This window comes from Acipenser ruthenus, chromosome 34 (genome assembly GCF_902713425.1).
Source record: "Acipenser ruthenus chromosome 34, fAciRut3.2 maternal haplotype, whole genome shotgun sequence".
NCBI lineage: Eukaryota > Metazoa > Chordata > Actinopteri > Acipenseriformes > Acipenseridae > Acipenser > Acipenser ruthenus.
Genome location: NC_081222.1, coordinates 3,687,865 through 3,712,278, shown reverse-complemented (window position 1 = coordinate 3,712,278; position 24,414 = coordinate 3,687,865). Strand labels below are relative to the sequence as shown.

Genomic DNA, 24,414 nt, shown 5'->3' with positions numbered 1-24,414 from the left:
AACGTCAATAGACAGACAACAGTGTCTTGACTTCTGCTTATTCGGAAACATATTAGACAGAACAGAAAAAAAAGTTGACGAACGACTCGCAGCAGCTTTCTTACTTAAGAGGTCTTAAATATTTTTGTTTTATTTTGCCATAAAAAAAAAAAAACAACGATCAAAACCGGAACTTTAACAAAACTTCCTGGTGGCAATTTGGAAAACAGACACCTAAGTAAGATTATCGTTACGTGTGATCTGCTTAAAAGGTAAGTTATTGTTTTAACGCGTCGTTATATAACAGTGTGTGTTTTAATTGGATAATTTGGTGAATAGATAAGGATCGTTACCGTGTCGATATCGTGCTGTAATTAGCGCGATTGCGTTTGCGTGGCATTGTTACAGCAACAGGTACACAGACACACCTGTGTATGTACCCTCAAAACACCGTACACATAATGGAGGCTCATTGTGTGCGGTATTAACAGTGCAGCTCTCTTTAAATATAAAAAACGAATCCGTAGAAAATCTACTGGCACTTTTTGAGGTTCATTATTAACTCCAGCATAAATTGTACGGTGAGAAAATCAGGAAAAGACTGCTGCCGGTAAGTTTCACACCATCAAGGGTGAAGAAATGTCAATGTTGTATTGTAAGTTTTGAGAAAGCGAAATGGGACGTTATATTACGCATGTGATCTCTTTACAACGCGTTTCTGTGCCTTTACCCATGCTTTTAATTTGGCACTTTGCTAGGGTTTTACTGTGGAGGTTTTTTTTTAATGGTAGCAGTGATTGCAATATAGCCGTTTTAGTTTCAAAGATGTGTTTCCCGAACAAGCACCTGTTTAATTAAGCTTACGACAACTACAAATGAAGCCAACAGGTATAATTTAAATAAACCTGACTTTATGATTTTATAATTGAAAGTGCGTGTTATTAAATTTTTTTTACCTTTTGAGAAAAACAAAAAAATAAACAAACAAACGTTTAAAGGTTACCCGATGCGGAAACAGACTAACAGAAGTAGATTGGAGTAAAATATTGAAAACATCCACAGAAAAAGGATGGCTGTTTTTTAAAAATGTAGTACTGAGGCGCAAAACAATTACATCCCAAAAGCAGACAAATCAACATCTAAAACAAAATGGTTTAATAGATTCGTTTTTTTTAAATGTTCAGAGAAAAAAGACACTTTACAGAGCGTTTAAAAGGGACCAAGAACAAAGTACACAGAGAGAGAATGTTTGTACCTGCAAACTCAAATCAAAAAGGAAGTTAGAAAGGTCAAGAGAGAGATAGAAATCAATATTGCTAAGGGGGCTAAAACCAATTCCAAAATGTTTTTCCAATATTATAACAGCAAGAGAACATTCAAAGAGGAGGTTAAATGTCTAAGAGACACAAATGGCAAAATCATAGATGAAGAAAAAAAAAATAGCAAATATATTAAATGATTACTTTTCACAGGTTTTTACAAAGGAGGGCATGGACAACATGCCCCACATGTCAACCTGTTCATATCCAGTTTGAAATAAGAGTGCAAAGAAGAGCAACCAGAATTATCCCGGGTTTAAAAGGCATGTCGTATGCAGACAGGCTAAAATAATTGAATCTATTCAGTCTTGAACAAAGAAGACTACGCGCTGATCTGATTCAAGCATTCAAAATTCTAAAAGGTATAGACAATGTCGACCCAGGGGACTTTTTCGACCTGAAAAAAGAAAAAAGGACCAGGGGTCACAAATGGAGATTAGATAAAGGGGCATTCAGAACAGAAAATAGGAGGCACTTTTTTACACAGAGAATTGTGAGGGTCTGGAACCAACTCCCCAGTAATGTTGTTGAAGCTGACACCCTGGGATCCTTCAAGAAGCTGCTTGATGAGATTCTGGGATCAATAAGCTACTAACAACCAAACGAGCAAGATGGGCTGAATGGCCTCCTCTCATTTGTAAACTTTCTTATGTTCTTCCTCTGGTCACTGGAGCAGTGAACCGGGTTTGTGGCACGCTTCATGGTTGTAACCAGAGGTACTGTGGGATCGAGGTTTCCTGTCAAGACGGCGACACAAGTTTACAACTTGTTTCTGTAACCTTTTCTGAAAAAGATGGACAACAGACATGTACCGTGCTCGTGCTCCCCGCAGTGCAGGAGGTGTGAGAGGTGGGCACAGCACATATAACACTGTGTAGCAGTTACTGTTCATAGTCACAAAAGACTGAGTGGAGGCGGTTGTGTAAATGTGTTTAATATTTTAATGTAAGATGGTCTGTAGATTATAGTCATGTATAATAATGGGGCTAATATAGAGATCTATCTATCTATACTATATAGGAGGCTGTGTGGTCGAGTGGTTAAAGAAAGGGGCTTGTAACCAGAAGGTCCCCCGGTTCAAATCCCAGCTCAACCACTGACTCATTGTGTGACCCTGAGCAAGTCACTTCACCTCCTTGTGCTCCGTCTTTCGGGTGAGACATAATTGTAAGTGACTCTGCAGCTGATGCGTAGTTCACACACCCTAGTGTCTGTAAGTCGCCTTGGGTAAAGGCGTCTGCTAAATAAACAATATAAACAATATATATATAGTGTGTTACGGGCAAAAACACAAAACCAGTAAAACAAACAGATTACTAGCAGATGAGTCCATTTAGTAATAAATAATAATAATAATAATAATAATAATAATAGTCCCGAAAATAAAAATGCTGTATAAATCAGATTTTGTTTAAACATCCAGAAATATCCAGTCCCCCAAAAATATATATTTTAATCCCAAAAATAACTGGGGGAAAAAAAAAAACAATGGCAAAAGAAAAAGCTTGGTCCCACCGGTAATCCAAATGGAGAAGGCTGATTCTTCAGAGATAATATTCTTGCTGATCACGGCTTAGGAATGAAGATCCGCAGCAGGGCAAGGCATTCACTCTAATAACACAGCTGCACTGGAATTGTATGCCTGTTATTTATAGCTTTTTTGTATTTTTACATAAGCTATACTGACTGAACTACAATGGATTACAAACTTTACATTTCAACTCCATTTCAAAAAGTGCGTGCATGACCCAGGACGTCTTTTTTTAAAGGGATACACTCCTATAGAAAAACAAACAATGGGCTCATTTTTTTCTTTCTGCGTACCTTTTTCTAAAAAAAGTGTTGCCTGGCCAGGCTTACTGTTTCTAAAAATAAGAGACAGCAGGTGGAACTCTTCTTGTCCCACGTTAGGAGGTATTTGCTACAGATTGGCACAGTTCCACACATTGTCCGAGAGTCACGGAATTGTTGACAATGGCTGGTTAATGTTAATAATATAATATATACTGATGCACAATGAAAATGCAAAGGTATAAGTTTTACATCAATAGCTCATTGGGCACATACATAATGTTATTTACATTTTAAATAGTGAGCAGGTTTTTTGATTGTTTGAATAGTATTATGCCTTGGGATAACAAAATACTGAGCTCAAGTCGTGTGATTTCATAAAAACGCCAGGTGCTCAGTGTTTGGTATTTGAGTTGAGTTAAAATTGCCAAAATGAGTTGATTAAGATTCTGTATAAATCGCCATTCGAAAAGACATGATTTTAATTAACGCAAGAACAGCAAAAGATACGCCCATGCCCCGCTTGAGTAATGAAGATCGCCTGGTTGCTATCGGCATGGTTGAAGGTGGCCTGTCTGTGAGAGAAGGTGCCCGGAGAATGAGATGTTCTGCTTCAACAATCAGCAGACAAGTCCAGATAAACCAGGAAACCAGCTCTGTGAGGTACAGGCCACGCCCTGGAAGGCAGAGGTTCACCACAACGGCCCAGGACCGTCACATCTGACTGATCCATCTGCGTAATCGTTTTCGGACTGCAGTGGATACAGCATGAGAAATTCCAGGAAGAAATAACCCGCGCATCAGCAGAATGACTGTAGCTCGCCGTCTGCATGAAAATGATTTGCATGCTCGGAGGCCGTTCAGGAGCAACATGTTGACAGCTGAGAGACGAAATCACCGTCTTCTGTGGGCCAGAGAACATCTGAGGTGGCGGCAGAGAGAGTGGTGGAGTGTTTTATTCACCGATGAATGCTGTTTTGCCCTTGACAGACCTAACAGAAGACAATGTGTGTGGAGACGTCGTGGTGAGCGTTATGCTGACTGTTGCGTTGTTCAAGCCAACCGGTGTGATGATGTGGGGAGGAATCTCCTTTAAAACAAGAACACCTTTGGTGCAGATTGAGGGCAACCTTACTGCTCAGTAATACATTGATGAAGTCCTTGAGGCAACAGTTTTTCCGTTCCTGCAAACCAATCCAGAAGTGTCAATTTTTATGCAGGACAATGCAAGACCACACAGTGCTAGGATTACAATTGCACAACTTCAAGAAAACAATGTCGAGGTCTTGCTGTGGCCAGCTTTTTCTCCTGACCCGAGTCCAATAGAACATCTGTGGGACCAAATCGCCAGTGCCATCCACAGGAGACAACCTTCACCAGCTGTCTGCAGCTGCACAGGAAGAGTGGCGGAACATCCCACAGCAGTCTATCCAGAGGCTGATCAGGTCTATGCATCAACGCTGCCAGGATTGTGTTAATGCTCAGGGAGGTCACACCCGATACTAACTTTGTAATGTTTTCATTTTGACAGTGTGTCACGTTTCATACTGAAAACTTATCATGATTCTTTGATCTGTATTTTTGTTCACATTTTCTGTGATTTTGTTTGTTTAAAATATTTGATTTAAATCCAATAAACCTGAGTTGCGTTTCTTTTGTGCATCAGTGTGTGTGTGTGTGTGTGATATATATATATATATATATATATATATATATATATATACATACATACATACATACATACATACATACATACATACAGTGTTTTGCAAAAGCATTCAGACCCCTGACCAATTCTCTCATATTACTGAATTACAAATGGTACATTGAAATTTCGTTCTGTTTGATATTTTATTTTAAAACACTGAAACTCAAAATCAATTATTGTAAGGTGACATTGGTTTTATGTTGGGAAATATTTTTAAGAAAAATAAAATAAAAAACTGAAATATCTTGCTTGCATAAGGACGCATGTTGGTGTTGTAAAGAGCTCTGTCGGTTAACAGAGGGTGTGCTATCTTGCAGGCTGTGGGTCGGGACAGGCTCTACTGTACTGGGGGGTTTATTTATACTGCCTGCTTCTGCCCCTCCCTCTTTTGCAGATGTCTGTGGAGGCTGCCTCTGTACCCCTGACTGCGCTGGCGTGGGCTTCAGGCAGCAGCACCTGTCCCAACGATTTTAAACTGGTAACGGCGGGCCGGGTCCCATTCCCTTTACTTCCCCAAACGTTTAACCCATTCATTACCAAATTAGTTTTTCTTTGAAAAAAAATCAGTCATTTGATACATTATGTTTAGAATTAGAGTAAGTTATCACAGCAATATGTTAGAACATTTAAATAACAGGTAGGTGCCAGTTAAAAATGCTACAAACAATTACAAAATAGCCTTCAAATGAGGGCAGTGGCATTTAATGGGTTAAACAGTAAGAATAAAGTGGTGTGGCTGAGTAACTTGTGTACAGTATACGAGACGGTGAATTCAGAGGTGAGAGTTGTGTTAGTTATTTCAAAGTGTTGACAGCAGTGCTTGGGTTTTGTCCCCGCTGATGATGATGTTATTGCTTGTTTCAGCACCTCCGTATCTATACAGAATGTATACGTTTTTAACAGTCGCTCACAGTAAGATATCAGGATAATATTTTGGTTCCAAAAGATCTCTTCATGCTACAGCTGTGGCCAAAAGTTATGCATCACTCTATAGAATTAACTAATTCTGCTTCATAGTCAAATGAAGGCTGCTGAATAATGTTATGAGAACATATTGAATTACATAACGCTTTGTAGCTTTCCATATACTTAAGGAAAAACTGACCACATTTGAAAAAAGTGACATTTCAAACTTTAACATGAAATACTGTACTGCTATTCTGGCTTGAGGTAGGCTTTTGCAATATCATTGTGTAGTTTATTTGCTATACATGATGTTAAATAAGATCTACATTGTATAGTTTATTTTTTAATTCTCAGTCCTATAATTCTAGGTGGTGCAGCACTTTTATCCAGAGCTGTATGCAAAACACACTCAAATACATGCATTCTATAAAATGATTGATTTGTATAGTGAGTGTAATGACTAGATATATATTTTTAAATTCCTAAAACAATGGATAAAACAATTACTTTATTTTTTATTTTTTCATAGATTTCCACGACTTTCGATGGATCTAACGCAAACTTCGGGAAAGGATTCGGGATGAAATCAAGTTACTACCTCTGCTGCAGTTCGGTAATTAAAGACAAACCGATGAGAAAGCAAACCCAATTAGCACCAATCTGAAAGAAAGAAACGCTGAATGGATATCTGGTGATGCATTCTTTATGTCATTAACCAGCTAGCTGAGGGGTGTCCAATCACAGTCCTGGAGGGCTAGTCCACTCCAGGTTTAATAGCTAAAATGACATAATGAACGACTTCAAGGTCTGGATGGAGGTTTAATTGGTTCAATTGGTTCAATTAAACCATTTAGAACAGGGTTGGAACAAAGACCAGGAGTGGAATAGCCCTCCAGGACCGTGATTGTCTACCCCTGAACGAGCTTGTGGACTGAAACACTTTGACCACCGAGACCTGAAATGCCCGAGGAAGTGCAGCAGAAACAGACGTGAACATTTTCTTGAACCTGGTGTAGTACTGCAGGGTTTCCCAGTCCCGGTCCTGGGGACCCCCTGTGTCTGCTGGATTTCATTCCAACTGAGCTCTCCCTCACTTAACTAGACCCTTACTCAAACTGATCATTTGCTTAATTAGACCTTAATTAGACCTTTAGTAATTGTGTTCAGATCTTAAACAGTTGCAGAGTTCAAGTTACTTATAAAATGTTACAGCTAACGTGAAATCAGCAACTGTTTAAAAGATGAAAACAAGTAAAAAGGTCTAATTAAGCATATTATCAGTTCAATGACGGGTTTAATTAAGTAATTGAGAACGGAGTTGGAGTGAAATCCAGCAGACACAAGGGTGTCCCAGGGCCAGGGTTGGGAAACTCTGGATGTTCTGGATGCTGTGAATTTAAAATGAAAATGGAAATACATTAAAATCAAAACTGACGACGAGAGACTTGCGGAATTGTGTGAAACTTCCAGAATTCCGTTGTTGGCTCCAGTCATTTTAAAAGGATCGCTCTGTGTCTCCTTCAGAAGCCCCAGGGCAGCGTCATCACGGATATCCAGTTTGTCTCGGAGAAGGAATCCCTGCCGTCTGGATTCTATTACATCGCAGAGTTCCTGGAGCCCAGTGAGTATCACGATGTGGAACACACAGCAGCTAATCACCAGCACCAGGAGCGAGAAGCACCCACTTACGTTAGTGCAGGGCTTCCCAATCCTGGCCCTGGGGACCCACTGTGTCTGCTGGTTTGTATTGCAACTGAGCTCTCAATTACTTCATTGAACTACTCATGAGCTTAATTATACCTTTTTAATAGTTTTCAGCTTTTAAACAGATGGAGATTTCAAGTTAACCATACAGTTTTAGAAGTAAATTGAAATTGGCAACTTTTTAGAAGCTGACAAGAATTTAAAAGGTCTAATTAAGCACATTACGAGTTCAATGAAGGGTTTAATTAAGTAGTTGAGAACTCACTTGGAATGAAAACCAGAAGACGCAGTGGGTCCCCAGGACCAGGATTGGGAAATCATGCATTAGTGCAGCTACCCAACATCTCCATTGCACAGTGGAGCAGTGCACTGTGCAAAGCACACTCCTCCCATAGCCCCCTCTCAGAGAAACCGTGCACTCGCATACACAAGCTCCTACATACATATCATGAAATCTGTATTAAATGTATCGGATTATAGCTAAATGTGTTCCGGAGTGTCTACAGGAGGCTAAGAGTGTGTGATTAGAAGTTTGGTGCAAAATCAGGGCAGTTGAGAGTGAGACAGACATGGTTCTGATAAATTGTGCTAAACTCAGCTGACTCTGAGAGGATTTAACATTTTTTTAGCAAGTTTTTGAAAATCAAACCTCTAACAATGCATGTGATCTCTTCAGTACATTCCTTCAAAATACCCAAAAACGCCAGGGAGAGTCTGTGGCAGGACAGCGCTGTGTTACGGGCAGGAAGAGAGACTCGGAGACGAGAAGCTGCAGTGAAACGCTGCTGTGCATATTTTAATTTACAACAAAAACAAACAAAACAGGCACAAGAGCCAAAATGAAAGGTTTAAACAGAATTATAGTAAATACACCCTGATGTCAGGCTGGGCTGTCTCCTTCACTGACCGATACAGAGTATCTACACACAGCACAGCACAGCACAGGTTACACCCACACCAAACAGGATGTGTCCTTCCTTAAATACCATGTGGCTGTGGCCTAATTAACCATCAATTACTAAATTAAGGCCCCAGCCACAATTTCACATCTCCATGGATGAGCCACTCGGGGACCCCTCCCACATGTTTTCTGGCAGGGAGGATTTTAACCCCCTCCCTGCCAACCCTATATTTACAACACACACACACACACTATTTACATTCAGGGATTTCGCCCTGCCACAGTCTTACTGTATCTAGTGGTCAAACAACCAGCAGTGCTAGATACAGAAATACTGAAAGGTAATAAGTTCAGTGGCTACTGTCCGCTTTGACCGGAGGTCTTTGTGATTCTGTGCACAGGGGCGTCTGTTTCCAAGAAGAAGCGTCTGTGTGTGAAGTCCGTCTCCTTCAACACTGCAGACGTGGCCGTGCTGGATGTGCAGCTGACAGCCAAGAGCAAAGTGATCCTGCCACACTACACATGCATCGGGTAAGCAGGGGAGCCCCGCCCTAGAGAAACACACTGTCAGAGATATGCACTGCTTTACCATGCTTTCACTGTGCTTTACCACACCTCTCGCTGCGTCTTTACCATGCTTTCACTGTGCTTTACACACCTCTCTCTGCGTCTTTACCATGCTTTCACTGTGCTTTACCACACCTCTCTCTGCGTCTTTACCATGCTTTCACTGTGCTTTACCACACCTCTCTCTGCGTCTTTACCATGCTTTCACTGTGCTTTACCACCTCTCTCTCTGCGTCTTTACCATGCTTTCACTGTGCTTTACCACACCTCTCTGCGTCTTTACCATGCTTTCACTGTGCTTTACCACACCTCTCTCTGTGTCTTTACCATGCTTTCACTGTGCTTTACCACACCTCTCTCTGCGTCTTTACCGTGCTTTCACTGTGCTTTACCACACCTCTCTCTGCGTCTTTACCGTGCTTTCACTGTGCTTTACCACACCTCTCTCTGTGTCTTTACCGTGCTTTCACTGTGCTTTACCACACCTCTCTCTGCGTCTTTACCGTGCTTTCACTGTGCTTTACCACACCTCTCTCTGCGTCTTTACCATGCTTTCACTGTGCTTTACCACACCTCTCGCTGCGTCTTTACCATGCTTTCACTGTGCTTTACCACACCTCTCGCTGCGTCTTTACCATGCTTTCACTGTGCTTTACCACACCTCTCTCTGCGTCTTTACCATGCTTTCACTGTGCTTTACCACACCTCTCTCTGCGTCTTTACCGTGCTTTCACTGTGCTTTACCACACCTCTCTCTGCGTCTTTACCATGCTTTCCTATGCTTTTACGGTGGGAAACTTTTCTAAGTGCCCACCTTTAGAAGGACACTACATTACAAGCGCACCTTTACAGAAGCCCTGTGCTGTATAAAGAGGGGAGAGAGAAGCCGTGCAGCCCAGCACGGCCAATCATGAGCGACAGGTACAGTTACAGCTCAGACTGGCTCTGCTTGAGAAGAAGGACACTGATTCGCCTGGTTAACTCTTTGCTCCCCGCAGCGACATGAATGGCTTTGTGCTGTGGTGCAAGAAGGGGAGGGTGAGACCTCTCCCCAAACCCCGCAGCATCAACCTGGACATGAGGGAGCTGTCACTGGAGAAGGGGGAGGCGGAGCCACAGAGCCCCGCCCACAACAGGTGCGTGAGCGAGAGGAGAGGTCTATAGCATAACCACTGGAAAAGCATGGGGGGGGGCTGCAAAAATACCATGGTAAACTTTTCTAAGGGTGCACGATAATTAAGATTAGTTTGTTGGCTAAAGCCGCTAACAGCCAGTTAAGTAATTAAGCTGCATTATAAAGTCAATAGCCTGAAGAACGACGTTTTGGCAACACAGCAGATGAGTTGGACTGACGTTTGAGAAAAGCACTCGTATCAAACTACAATAAAGGACATGGCTACAGAACAGTATCAAAGAAATACAGAAGACACAAAATCCACAATACATTAAAGTGACCCAGTGTTTGAAATGAGTCTCCTCTCTGACAGCAGTGCAGCCTCCAGGCCCGTTCACCCCAACAAGCTGAGCAAACGCCGGAGCACTCTGGAGATCAAAGAGGCGGTGTACGACACTGGCAACATCTACAGCATCTCAGGTACCAGAGCCTTAAGAACTATACAGTGCAGTGCAATAGTAAGCATTGTAAAGTACAGAGGGATGGGAAAGCATAGGGAAGCATTGTAATGCACAGAGGGATGGGAAAGCATAGGGAAGCATTGTAAAGCACAGAGAGGTCTGGTAAAGCATAGGCAAGCATTGTAAAACACAGATAGGTATGGTAAAGCATAGGCAAGCATTGTAAAGCACAGAGGTATGGTAAAGCATAGGGAAACAATTTGAAAGCACATAGAGGTGTGGTAAAGCATAGGGAAGCATTGTAAAGCACAGAGAGGTCTGGTAAAGCATAGGGAAGCATTGTAAAGCACATAGAGGTATGGTAAAGCATAGGGAAGCATTGTAAAGCACAGAGAGGTATGGTAAAGCATAGGCAAGCATTGTAAAACACAGATAGGTATGGTAAAGCATAGGCAAGCATTGTAAAGCACAGAGGTATGGTAAAGCATAGGGAAACAATTTGAAAGCACATAGAGGTGTGGTAAAGCATAGGGAAGCATTGTAAAGCACAGAGAGGTCTGGTAAAGCATAGGGAAGCATTGTAAAGCACATAGAGGTATGGTAAAGCATAGGGAAGCATTGTAAAGCACAGAGAGGTATGGTAAAGCATAGGGAAGCATTGTAAAGCACAGAGAGGTCTGGTAAAGTATATTAAAGAAAACATGGCAAACCAGGATAAACTATAGTGAATGCAGAGTATTACTATTTCATGTGATATAAACTAATATCAGCTGGCTGTATCACTTCAGTGTCAGGGTCTACTATTTATTCTATATGAATGCATCCTTTTTATTCTAATGTCTGTATTTGTATTTTTCAGCTATGGACGGAGTGCCCTTTGCTCTGCACCCGAAGTTTGACTGTCAGCCCAATGGCAATGTAAGTGTTGAGGCAATCGGCTGCTGCAATACAAAAACTGTCCTGGGATGCTCTCCACAAACACGCCTGGTGTCTTGTTTTCATTTTAGAGTCAGAGCTGTCCAGCTGCACAGTGCAGCTCTTGATTTGGAAGTAGAGGCTCCCACTCTCGTAACGGGTTCAATTAGTTGTCTTTGCTACAAGTTACAATCAAAATGCATCAACACTGACGCATTTGAAGCAATGTCTGCTTATTCTTAGAAAACTAAACCTATTCCTAAAAGAAACTCAATGACATACATTTCAACTAGAAGTCTCTTTCAGTGTCTGCAAAGGAAACATTAAAAGAAACTTAATAAACTCAATGACAAGCACTTTGACTTGAAGTCTTTCTTCTTATTATTTATTATTATTTATTTCTTAGCAGACGCCCTTATCCAGGGCGACTTACAATCATAAGCAAATACATTTCAAGTGTTACAATACAAGTAATACAATAAGAGCAAGAAATACAATAACATTTGTTCAAGCAAAGTACAAGTGTGACAAACCACAATTCAATAATACAGCAGATAATAGTGATAGTTACATCAGGATATGATTAAATAGTGATAGTTACATCAGGATGTGATTAAATACAAAGTACTACAGGTTAAACACTTGGCAGATTACAGTATTCTGAAGTACAGGATTAAATGCAGTAAAATAGGGGGCAGATAAGAGCAAAATAAAGCACATTTACATGAAGGGTGATAGTGTCCCAGGATACAAACAGAGGAGTTCTACAGGTGCTCTTTGAAGAGGTGAGTCTTGAGGAGGCGCCGGAATGTGGTCAGGGACTGGGCAGTCCTGACATCTGTAGGAAGGTCATTCCACCACTGCGGAGCAAGGGTGGAGAAGGAGCGGGCTCTGGCGGCAGGGGAGCGTAGCGGAGGTAGAGCTAGTCTTCTAGTGCAGGCGGAGCGGAGAGGTCGAGTGGGGGTGTAGGGAGAGATGAGGGTCTGGAGGTAGCTGGGTGCAGTCTGGTCAAGGCATCTGTAGGCTAGTACAAGAGTCTTGAACTGGATGCGAGCGGTGATCGGGAGCCAGTGGAGCGAGCGGAGTAGTGGAGTAGCGTGGGCGAAGCGAGGCAGAGAGAACACCAGGCGGGCAGCAGAGTTCTGGATGAGCTGGAGCGGACGGGTGGCGGACGCAGGGAGGCCAGCCAGGAGGGAGTTGCAGTAGTCTAGGCGGGAGAGTACCAGGGCCTGGACCAGGAGCTGGTTTCAATAGAAATACGAAAATAAATTGAATAAACTCGATCACAAACATTTTGATGAAGTTGTCTTTGTTCTCAAATCTTGAAACGATCTCTTCTTTCCTCCTCCCTCCCTCTTCTCAGGTACCCCTGGTCAACCTAAACAACATTCAGATCAAATCAATCACTGACATAGAAAACGAGGTGAGACACTTCAACTGTTTATTTTAAACTATTGCAGGGGCTGGTTTCACAGACCCAGATTTGAACTAATCCTGGACTACCTCGCATTAATTAACATCGGTAAGTAGGACTAGTCAGGGTCAGTGAAACCAGCCTTTTTAGAGGTTTTATTTTCTTTTAAACTACCACCCGGTGGAGAAATATCTTAATTGCAGTTTCACAAACTATTACACCAAATCCCATTTATTTCCTTTTACAACTAAATATTCCATTGATTATTTTATTCTACAGAACTTCATAGAGTAGCTGTACTATCGCATGCATTGTGACTGTATACAGACTGTGTAGTGATACATAGAGAATATCATGCAGGGTGCTGTATACACACTGTGTAGTGATACATAGAGAATATCATGCAGGGTGCTGTATACACACTGTGTAGTGATACATAGAGAATATCATGCAGGGTGCTGTATACACACTGTGTAGGGATACATAGAGAATATTGTGCAGGGTGCTGTATACACACTGTGTAGGGATACATAGTGAATATCATGCAGGGTGCTGTATACACACTGTGTAGGGATACATAGAGGATATCATGCAGGGTGCTGTATACACACTGTGTAGTGATACATGGAGAATATCATGCAGGGTGCTGTATACACACTGTGTAGGGATACATAGAGAATATTGTGCAGGGTGCTGTATACACACTGTGTAGGGATACATAGTGAATATCATGCAGGGTGCTGTATACACACTGTGTAGGGATACATAAAGAATATCGTGCAGGGTGCTGTATACACACTGTGTAGGGATACATAGAGAATATTGTGCAGGGTGCTGTATACACACTGTGTAGTGATACATAGAGAATATCGTGCAGGGTGCTGTATACGCACTGTGTAGGGATACATAGAGGATATCGTGCAGGGTGCTGTATACACACTGTGTAGGGATACATAGAGGATATCGTGCAGGGTGCTGTATACACACTGTGTAGGGATACATAGAGAATATCGTGCAGGGTGCTGTATACACACTGTGTAGGGATACATAGAGAATATCGTGCAGGGTGCTGTATACACACTGTGTAGGGATACATAGAGAATATCGTGCAGGGTGCTGTATACACACTGTGTAGGGATACATAGAGAATATCGTGCAGGGTGCTGTATACACACTGTGTAGGGATACATAGAGAATATCGTGCAGGGTGCTGTATACACACTGTGTAGGGATACATAGAGGATATCGTGCAGGGTGCTGTATACACACTGTGTAGTGATACATAGAGGATATCGTGCAGGGTGCTGTATACACACTGTGTAGGGATACATAGAGAATATCGTGCAGGGTGCTGTATACACACTGTGTAGGGATACATAGAGAATATCGTGCAGGGTGCTGTATACACACTGTGTAGGGATACATAGAGGATATCGTGCAGGGTGCTGTATACACACTGTGTAGGGATACATAGAGAATATCGTGCAGGGTGCTGTATACACACTGTGTAGGGATACATAGAGAATATCGTGCAGGGTGCTGTATACACACTGTGTAGGGATACATAGAGGATATCGTGCAGGGTGCTGTATACACACTGTGTAGTGATACATAGAGGATATCGTGCAGGGTGCTGTATACACACTGTGTAGGGATACATAGAGAATATCGTGCAGGGTGCTGTATACACACTGTGTAGGGATACATAGAGAATATCATGCAGGGTGCTGTATACACACTGACCTCCACTCCGCAAGAGGTCAGTGCCACTACTCTGACCTGGAGGAGCATGAAAATCATCTTGTATCACCCTAGTGTGTGTGTGTATATATATATATATATAGTTCAATAAGAATTACACTATGTAACACAATTTTTGTTCCTGGGTAGTAACTGTTATTTCCTAATTGCTTATGCCTCAAAAGTATAGAAAATGGCTATTATTCCCCACAAACTTTGCTTTTGTGACCAGGACAGTGATATTTTGAAATTTACCTATTTCCAATGAGAACACGGGCGAATCAGCCCCCAAATGTAGTCTCCCATCATGTTCTCGTTATACTGTCCTTGGTAGCAGCGTTCAAAGTCCAGTATATCCTGGTGGAAGCACTCGCCTTGCTCCTCCGAGTACGCTCCCATGTTCTCCTTGAATTTATCAAGATGAGCATCAAGGATATGGACTTTGAGGGACATCCTACAGCCCATTGTGCTGTAGTTCTTCACCAGAGTCTCAACCAGCTTCACATAGTTTTCGGCCTTGTGATTGCCCAGGAAGCCCCGAATCACTGCGACAAAGCTGTTCCAAGCCGCTTTCTCCTTACCAGTGAGCTTCTTGGGGAATTCATTGCACTCCAGGATCTTCTTTATCTGTGGTCCGACGAAGACACCGGCTTTGACCTTTGCCTCAGACAGCTTAGGGAAGAAGTCTTGAAGGTACTTGAAGGCTGCCGACTCCTTATCTAGAGCTCTGACAAATTGTTTCATAAGGCCCAATTTGATGTGCAGTGGTGGCATCAGCACCTTCCGGGGGTCCACCCGTGTCCCACGTTGTTCCTCCCCACAGAGAACTCGGTCCGCTGTGGCCAGTCCCGCCTGTGGTAGTGCGCCTTGGTGTCCCTGCTGTCCCAAAGGCAAAGATAGCAGGGAAACTTGGTAAAACCGTCTTGGAGATCCATCAGGAATGCCACCATTTTGAAGTCTCCTATGACCTTGATGCCATCTCAGAAAAATGCAGATATGTATCCACTTAGGCAGCTGGAACTAAACTGAACTGGTGGGCTTAAGGCCCCTGTATTTATACTACTATTTATATTACTGGAAAGTTCTAGAAAGTTCTAGAAGTTACTCCAAGTTTACTCAGCACTGAATCTATCTGGAATGTTCTGGAAAATAGGTAAATTTCAAAATATCACTGTCCTGGTCACAAAAGCAAAGTTTGTGGGGAATAATAGCCATTTTCTATACTTTTGAGGCATAAGCAATTAGGAAATAACACTTACTACCCAGGAACCAAAAAAAAAAAAAATTTGTTACACGGTGTTATTCAAAAGTATAGCTAATTTGAACGTGACGTTGTTACGGTTCATGTGTAAAATCAGTATATCTATAGATTAACCGGTATATGTGTAGATTTACCAGCTAACTGATCAATCTGTAGATAAACTGGTAAATGTGTTTACCAGCTCAGCGGTCAATGTATAAATAACTAAGGAGATGGTAGTTAATGCTACAGCATTTAGGGTGAATTAGAAATAAAATAACGTCAGGGAGCTTAATGGCTGCATATATATATATATATATATATATATATATATATGTATGTGTGTGTGTGTTTATAAATAAAATAAAAATAATGTGCACAAAAAGTTTAAATGATTAAATAAAATCATTTATTTCAGGACGTTTTGGGCAAAAGCCCTTCAGTTGTGTTGAAAGAAAAGTAACACAATGCAGTAAACTATATATATAACTATAACTAATATATATATATATATAATGTGCAAGATCTGTTACTTGGGTAAATTAACACTAGCCTAACTCCAACACCATGAACTCCAGCCTTAGGATTTTTTTTTGTATAATTTGATTCATCTCTCTAAACTTCACTGCATCCCTTCTTGCAATATTATTATTATATTACTACTACTATTACTACTACTAATAATAATAATAATAATGTGTGTATTAATGTTTTGTCTGATATACAGACATGATTAGAGATTTCTGGTTTTATTTCTAACCATTTTATCCCCCTTGTCTTTCGATTTTATGTTTTTTTTTTTTTTAAAAAGCAGCTCACTTTCCTAATTTATTTTATTTTAAATCAAAATTTACAAAGGGCCAAGCATTAGGTATGGTAATAATGACATCTCTGCAGCAAAACTCATGCCTCTACTAAGTGTGATTTAGTATTAAGTCTAACTCATTTAGGAAAAAGCTTAACCTCCCTGCACGCATGTTTTGCATTTCAGTGAGAATCAGACAGTGTGCTGCGTCATTTTGCCAGCAAAACATTATTTTGTATTGTGAATTGTTGCCAGTTATTTATACATTGAGCTGGTAAATCTACACAGATACCGGTTAATCTGTAGATTTACTGATTTTACACATGAACCGTAACAACGTCATTTCCATCTGATACAAACGGTCTTATGAAATGAATGTTCAGATGGCTGTATCGCATCAATGTCAGGGTCTGCTGTATATTATAATGAATGTTCAGATGGCTGTATCGCATCAGTGTCAGGGTCTGCTGTATATTATAAATGAGATGCAATATGAATTATAATGAATGTTCAGATGGCTGTATCGCATCAATGTCAGGGTCTGCTGTATATTATAAATGAGATGCAATATGAATTATAATGAATGTTCAGATGGCTGTATCGCATCAATGTCAGGGTCTGCTGTATATTATAAATGAGATGCAATATGAATTATAATGAATGTTCAGATGGCTGTATTGCATCAATGTCAGGGTCTGCTGTATATTATAATGAATGTTCAGATGGCTGTATCGCATCAGTGTCAGGGTCTGCTGTATATTATAAATGAGATGCAATATGAATTATAATGAATGTTCAGATGGCTGTATCGCATCAATGTCAGGGTCTGCTGTATATTATAATGAATGTTCAGATGGCTGTATCGCATCAGTGTCAGGGTCTGCTGTATATTATAAATGAGATGCAATATGAATGTTCAGATGGCTGTATCGCATCAATGTCAGGGTTTGCTGTATATTATAATGAATGTTCAGATGGCTGTATCGCATCAATGTCAGGGTCTGCTGTATATTATAAATGAGATGCAATATGAATTATAATGAATGTTCAGATGGCTGTATCGCATCAATGTCAGGGTTTGCTGTATATTATAATGAATGTTCAGATGGCTGTATCGCATCAGTGTCAGGGTCTGCTGTATATTATAAATGAGATGCAATATGAATTATAATGAATGTTCAGATGGCTGTATCGCATCAATGTCAGGGTCTGCTGTATATTATAAATGAGATGCAATATGAATTATAATGAATGTTCAGATGGCTGTATCGCATCAATGTCAGGGTCTGCTGTATATTCTTGTGTGAGTGTGTGTGGGGTCACACTCCTGCTGATGCCTTTTTGTTATTCTCTGTATTTCAGTACAACTACAGCTTCACAGTGGAGAAGACGGCAGCTGACAGACCTCAATTCCGGAGTGCACTGCAGTCACTGGAAGCATGAAGTTCAAGCACAGCGACTGGCTTGTAGCTAACGCAATCATTCCACGAGCCTGCATTGCACTTCCATTAGCTACGCAGCTCTTAAGTGTGTGTGTGTTACACAAAGGCTGCATTTTCACTTTAAAACATCATATCTGGTACTGCTTTCGGTTATAGAAAGTTCTCAGTTTCTACGCCTTGTTCTTAGGGTATCTGGTGCACTTGGATCATTTTCATCGCTGCAGTGTCTCTGAGGTCAAAGCATGCTAGTCAACTGGGGAAGCAGCAGCTGGTTGGCTGATGACAGGAAAGAAGCCAGTAAAGGGGTGGGGACAATTTCACCCTCCAGGATACCAAGCAAGTGCAACGCTAACTGAAAACATGGCTTGAAAGTAGAGGTTCTATATAGCAAGTTTTTAAAATGAAAACATGTGTTTCTTTCAAAACTGCACATTTGAGACCTGTATATCCCCGTCAGTCATGATTTTGTTATTTACATTTTTATATATTTTAAAACAGTTTGTGTGAACTCTTTGACAAAACATCTATGCCTTATAAAATAGATACATAGATAGGAAACTTAACACTTAACACGGTACAGTTCTGTACGCAGTGACTGAAGGGGATAGAAGCAATGGAAGTGCAAGCAAAAAAAACCCCAGAAGATAATCAATACTGAACTAGAAGCTAATCAATAATCAAACCTCTCTCTCGTGCAATAGAAGTCTTTTCTGGCTAGTTGCAATCATTTTATTCCTTTCTGAAAACTGTGTGCTTTCTTCGAATCAGGGACCCCTACAGTATCTGTAATGAAATATAATCAGCGTTAAGATATTATCTTCAAAAACCTTGCAACCTTTCTTGCTATTTAGGTAAGATACGCACAAAAAAGCTTTTTCCGTATCACTGGGTCCAAGGGAGGCTCTGAACTCCTCCACAATCCAAAGCCTCCCCAAACTGCAGGATCATATTTGTCGCTCTCCTTATATTGCAAAACCGCTCTGAGACCGGAACGCAGAACCCGGGTCACAAGAATGACAATTTAAAAATAAATGCAAACTCACAACACAAGCTGTAGTTTGATACATTCTAGTTAATATTTCTTAACAGAATTATTATTATTATTTTTTTTTTAAATCATTTTTGCTACAACCTGCTTTGTCCTGTTTTGAGGACAGTCAAGTTAGATGTGTTCCTGTAATCAGAGCAGTGAAATTTCACACCGGCTATGAAGCTCAACACATAGAAAACTGAGCTTTATCATTACTGTGGGGAGGTGTCATAAAAGCACAAGCTACATTTAGACTTAACCTTTGCAATTAACAAAATTGGAGTAAGTAATATAGTTAGAGAAAATTAAAATAGCAGGTAGATGCTACGCTCCAAAACATTACAAAGCAGCCTGTCTTCAAATGAGAGCAATGGCACTTAATGGGTTAACATGCAAGCGTGAACTTACATAGGATTCAATTAATACACTTTAATAGGCAAGTTCCCATCCACAGACGTTTGTCCTTGTAGGTCAGTTGGAGCCTACATTAGTTTTTAGATCAATGATTGCAATGGAGAGCCACTACAGAACAGATTGCTGAAGCCTCTGCTTCACTAAATAGTGCCTGTTACACTACCGGTCAGTGGACCAGAACCAGCTTTACATTCATTTAGAGCAATGACTTCTCACCAGTCAAAACCAGAGACTTGGCAAGCTTTTGTAAATAAAGTGTGCATTTTATCTCAATTGGAGATCAAAGGTAAAACAGCCAAGTAGATAATATTGCAACTAGTGCCATCTTCAGTGCACTGTAAAATACATGCAATAAGTGCATCAGAAGAGCATTTATATTATATTATATATATATATATATATATATATATATATATATATATATATATATACACAGTTTAAGTAAAGGCATTCATACGATATGAAAAAAGAACAGCACAAGAGGGTTGTATTGCGAATGGTAGCGCTCGTCTTTGTTATACTGTTGTGACAGAGCATACTATGTATATATTACGCACACTATGTATATGTCTGTGTATATTTCTGTGTATACACATTCCTTATGACCTGTATGTATTCTGGTGAGAGGTGATGGGTGTCTCAGAAAATGTTATTCTTGAATTCTGTTCAAGAACAAATTAAATACAAGTGCCTCTTCTTTTCAGTTGAGATGCATGTTGCGTTTCTTTTCTGCTTTTCATCCTCATACACAACGGTGCAAAGAACGACACTGGTCCAAGCTGAGAAACTCCCAAGTACCATTGGGCTGTGCAGTTACATCTCATTTACATTGTTTGTACCTTGTAAAATAAAACACATTAAAATCTTCAGTCATCCACACCTTACAGTGAGCTTAGTTACACCTTACAAAGATGCCACATTCCCATCTGCACCATGAAACCAGTCTGTAAAACTCATCTCGTTCCCAGTATCAAACTGGGGCTGCAGCCGGTTCCATCTGCAGTCTACAATCCAATCTGCAACCGGACACATTGATGAGACAGAAGTCAAAAATCACAATGCATCACGTTTTCTTATTTCTATTTATAAATGAATTTGCCAACCTCCAATATCTCGCTGACAGTATAATATATTCACAGCCTTCATATTTTTTTTTCCTGCAATCAGAGATTTTTGTCATTGGACGCTCATGACCTTCTGTCAGCAGTGTGGAGAGATTGAGTTCTGCCAGCCTGCAATCCTAACGGGCTGACGTTGGTGGCATCTCATTGAATTTTTGTCTTAATGTATTAATAAATGATCTGATTGTGCAAGTAGCCAATCAGGACCACCCCGTGCAGATCGCGATACACATCGTGACATGAGTGTACTGTTACACCCATCCTGCTGATGGGAATGAACGATAATGAAGATCATGACAGGGTTTCCAATAAAATCCATTGACACGGTTTATTTATTTCACACACCCAATAAATACTGTCCTCCTGCAGTTGGAGCATTCTATTATTGTCTTTACTAAAACACCCAGCAATAAATCAACAATTCGGAGTGTTTGACAGCTCTTGCAGTTGCGTGTTGGGAGGAATGCCTCCAGGTTCTTGGTATTATTAACATAGGAAAGGTCCTGCTACATTATGTCCAATGTTACTCTGTTCTCTTGGCTATTGTTTTTCAGTTCATGAAATAACAAAACTGGCCAAATAAAACTGCAAGTAATCAAGCCTGGATGAAACCGTCACACTTCTTTGTTTATTTATACAACAGTGGTGGGTGAGCGTCAGCGTTGTAGACAAAATAAATACATTCAGTAAAATAAAAAATATATATCTGGTCGGAGGACTTGCTAAAAAGATGTCCAGGTAGTGTTGGGTTCTCAAATTAAAAACACAGATGCCGTTTTTGTGTATATTACTACACATCTTTGAGTTAATGGCTGCTGCTGGCATGTGTCTTATTCTCTTTTTATACAACGACAAGTATAGAGGGAAACAAGCGGTCCATCCTGTGCTGATATGTCGCCATGGCAACACGGCTTGTAACTTTCAGAACCTGATTCACTGGGCAAGCCCGACTCACTTTGGGTGGGGTGAGGCGGGGGTGACAGTTTATAAGCGGAATAACACGAGAGGGTATTTAAACACGATATAAAATCTGAAGCAGTAACACCCCAAGGAGTGCCAAAGGGACTGCATTTGAACACCCGGTGGTGTGCTATTGCTTTCGTAGTGAAAGCTGTTTTTACAGCTCCCCTGATCAAAGCGGTCATTGCTCTTAGCAGCCAGTAAACCACAGAACACTTTTTTATTTAGTGTTTTCAACACTAGTGAATTACAGACGCACTCTCTTGAACATGAGGCAGATCCTTCTCGCGGGGGTTACAAACGCTTCCTTTTGGTGACTGCCACTCTATTCACTGTGAATACATAAATTACTTGGGATTCCAATGCCTTGTCTAAATAAATGATTTAGAATGGTTTTGTTTAGTTTAGGCAGTGAAAGGTTGACCAAAATACTTTGAATTTTTTTTATTCCCATTTTTTTTAAACTAAACTCAGACAGCACCATTCCCAAGAAAAACAAACAAACAGAATAACAAACAGGGGAAAGAAAAAAAAAGGAAACCAATAGCAACACCGCCACCTGCTGCTGCCTGAAAAGTAAAACAGCAGTGACTTTTTTAAATAGATAAATTAAAGCAGGAAACTATTCATCTTCCGTGTCGCGGCTCAGCCGAACAATTCTCCGACCTCCTTTCGTTTATTTATTTTTTATAAAACATTTTAAAACGGCTGTTGTTGTTGTTGTTGTAGTTTTTGTTTTTTTTACTTCTGAAATGTAAACAGATCGTCACAGGCTGGCGAAATGAGGGAGGGGGTGGGGCGGTCAGGTGGTTTGTCCTGGGGGTGTAGAGGAGGGGGTAGCGGGTCGTCTCTCTCTCTCTCTCTCTCTCTCTCCCCCTCTGATTTAGCTCTACCCCACTACACTCGCTTGGGAGCAGCATCCATACTGCGCTGGCTTGTCCTCATGAAGGTATCTTGAGACTCACGCTGCCCAGTACAAACTGGAGCAGTCTGTCCACCAGTAGAGCTGCGAAAAAATCCACTGCCAGCACCTGAGCGATCACCAGTTTGAACTGGGAACGAGAGAACCAGACAGAGAGAGAGCGAGAGAGAGAACATTAGTTAAGACCTGTTTTCAGCACACAACTAAAACAGAACACTCCATAGTGCAACATTTTGAATACAGTTGTATAAGAAACATAATATATTCAGTGACATTCTTTTACAATGTCTTCAATTGAAGATAGCTGACAAGCGTTTGGACTAAGTGTTTTTCAATGTGAAAGACTTCTGGTCAAAACGTTGATCGTCGAACCTAAGTTTCTCTTCAAATAAAGACATTCACAAATGTTTTGACTAGAAGTCTTTTTGAAAACAAAACGCTTGTCACAGAATGTCTGAGGTTGCTTTTAGTATTTCCGTAGACTAACGATGCAGCGTTTTCTCCGTGAATGTTACAGAGTAAGACACATTCTGAATGGCCGTGTCGTTTCGTTCGCACAGCGCCCTTGTGAAACGTGCAGTTTATGTTAAACTGTGCTTCTAGTCAGACGGCAGGTATGTGGGCTGCATGCGGAGTCACAGCCGGGAAGCGTGTGTTTGCTCACCTCAAAGGGAATGTCGACCAGGGAGAACTGCTCGTTGAATTCAGGAGAGGACCCTGACAGCAGCCCCACGATGGCCAGACCTGATAGAGCGATGCTCCAGAGCAGGGGCTTGTTCTCCTGAAGACTCTCCATAAAGGGGTGACCCTGAGAGGGGGGGAGAGAGATGGGGAGGGGGAGGGAGATGGGGGGAGGGGGAGAGGGGGAGAGGAGGGGGAGGGGGAGAGGGGGGAGAGGAGGAAGGAGAGAGGAGGGGAGGGGAGAGAGGAGGGGGAGTGAGGGGGAGGGAGAGGAGGGGGGAGAGAGGGGGAGAGAGAGGAGGGGGGAGAGAGGGGGAGGGGAGAGAGAGGGGTAGAGAAAGACGGGAGAGGGGAGGGAGAGAGGTAGAGGGAGGGGGAGGGAGAGAGAGGAGGAGGGAGAGGAGGAGGGGGAGGGGGAGGGGGAGGGAGGAGGGAGAGGAGGAGGGGGAGGGGGAGGGAGAGAGAGAGGGAGAGGAGGGGGAGGGGAGAGGGGACAGAAAGAGCGGGGGGAGAGAGAGAGGGAGAGGACGGAGAGAGAGGAGGGGGAAAGACAGGGGGAGAGACGGGGAGAGAGAGGGGAAGAATGTTACTTGAGTCCTGACTTACACACACTATGTACTACAGTAACACACTCCATAGTGCAACATTTTGAATTTGCAGCTGTGCCTTTAGGATTAAACACGTTTAAAACATTAACAATGTTAACATATTGGGAATGCCTGTAACCAATCAGAGAAGCCATCATGAGAAGCCATCTATCCCTTTTTGGAGCCCCAGTGCATAGGTGTGTCTTATTAAGCTCATAATAAAACTCTTGTATCTGTCCCTGCATGGTTCTGCCAGGCAGTGTGGATCTCTCCTCTCCTACCTTGTAGTTAATGGCGAAGGTTGCCATCTGCATGGCCATGGACATGATGTAGACCGTGCTGTTGATCAGGCTGGGCTCAAACTCCTTGTAGAGATCCACAAACTGATCCTCCCTGCAGCATGGGAGAACAGCAGGGTGAGAGCTCTCTCCAGGAGGGAGGGAGGGAGGAAGGGAGGGAGCATGGGCTGAAGGAGGGAGGGAAGGATGGATTCAGGGGAGGAAGGATGGACTGAGGGAGGGAGGGCAGGGTTTGCATGGTAAACGTTCTAATATACTACAGATTAGAGTTGTCCGGCAGTCTTGTAAAAAGTAACAGACTCACACGCTACAGGTTCTCTAGTCGATTGATCTAATACAGTGCTGGATCTCAATACTGCCCGGGTTCAAACCTGGTGTTTTTACTTGCTTTCTA

At 41.6% G+C, this 24,414-nt stretch overlaps 2 protein-coding genes across 4 annotated transcripts in view; one reads left to right on the top strand and one right to left on the bottom strand.

The window, feature by feature from the left end:
• The first annotated feature begins 3 nt into the window (after positions 1–3).
• LOC117962730 (multivesicular body subunit 12A-like) lies at positions 4–20,158 on the top strand. Of its 3 annotated transcripts, none has more exons than XM_059007088.1 (10): positions 4–251; positions 5,192–5,275; positions 6,233–6,316; positions 7,228–7,324; positions 8,710–8,839; positions 9,874–10,011; positions 10,363–10,469; positions 11,310–11,368; positions 12,729–12,788; positions 17,927–20,158. In XM_059007088.1, the coding sequence occupies exons 2-10, from the start codon at positions 5,192–5,194 to the stop codon at positions 18,005–18,007; spliced, it is 840 nt and encodes a 279-aa protein (XP_058863071.1). In that variant the 5' UTR covers positions 4–251; the 3' UTR covers positions 18,008–20,158. The 3 variants fall into 3 exon arrangements, with proteins under 3 accessions (XP_058863071.1, XP_058863074.1, XP_058863073.1); XM_059007091.1 differs by having other exon boundaries at positions 6–251; positions 10,366–10,469; XM_059007090.1 differs by lacking the exon at positions 4–251 and adding an exon at positions 327–589.
• Positions 20,159–20,873: 715 nt separating this feature from the next.
• Positions 20,874–24,414, bottom strand: part of LOC117965653 (endoplasmic reticulum transmembrane helix translocase-like) — a 37,662-nt gene continuing 34,121 nt past the window's right edge. Inside the window, exons 24-26 of the mRNA XM_059007085.1 lie at positions 24,003–24,114; positions 23,118–23,261; positions 20,874–22,583 (exon numbers count right to left, since the gene is read on the bottom strand). Of these exons, the coding sequence (XP_058863068.1) occupies positions 22,473–22,583; positions 23,118–23,261; positions 24,003–24,114 (367 nt within the window). The 3' untranslated portion in view covers positions 20,874–22,472. The remainder of the gene's footprint in view (positions 22,584–23,117; positions 23,262–24,002; positions 24,115–24,414) is intronic.

Excerpts from the sequence above, each read along its gene's own strand:
- LOC117962730 (XM_059007088.1), top strand. The coding sequence starts at position 5,192 with ATGTCTGTGGAGGCTGCCTCTGTACCCCTGACTGCGCTGGCGTGGGCT. Across the intron at positions 6,317-7,227 it reads ACTACCTCTGCTGCAGTTCG|AAGCCCCAGGGCAGCGTCAT; the intron begins GTAATTAAAGAC and ends TGTCTCCTTCAG. Across the intron at positions 11,369-12,728 it reads ACTGTCAGCCCAATGGCAAT|GTACCCCTGGTCAACCTAAA; the intron begins GTAAGTGTTGAG and ends CCCTCTTCTCAG.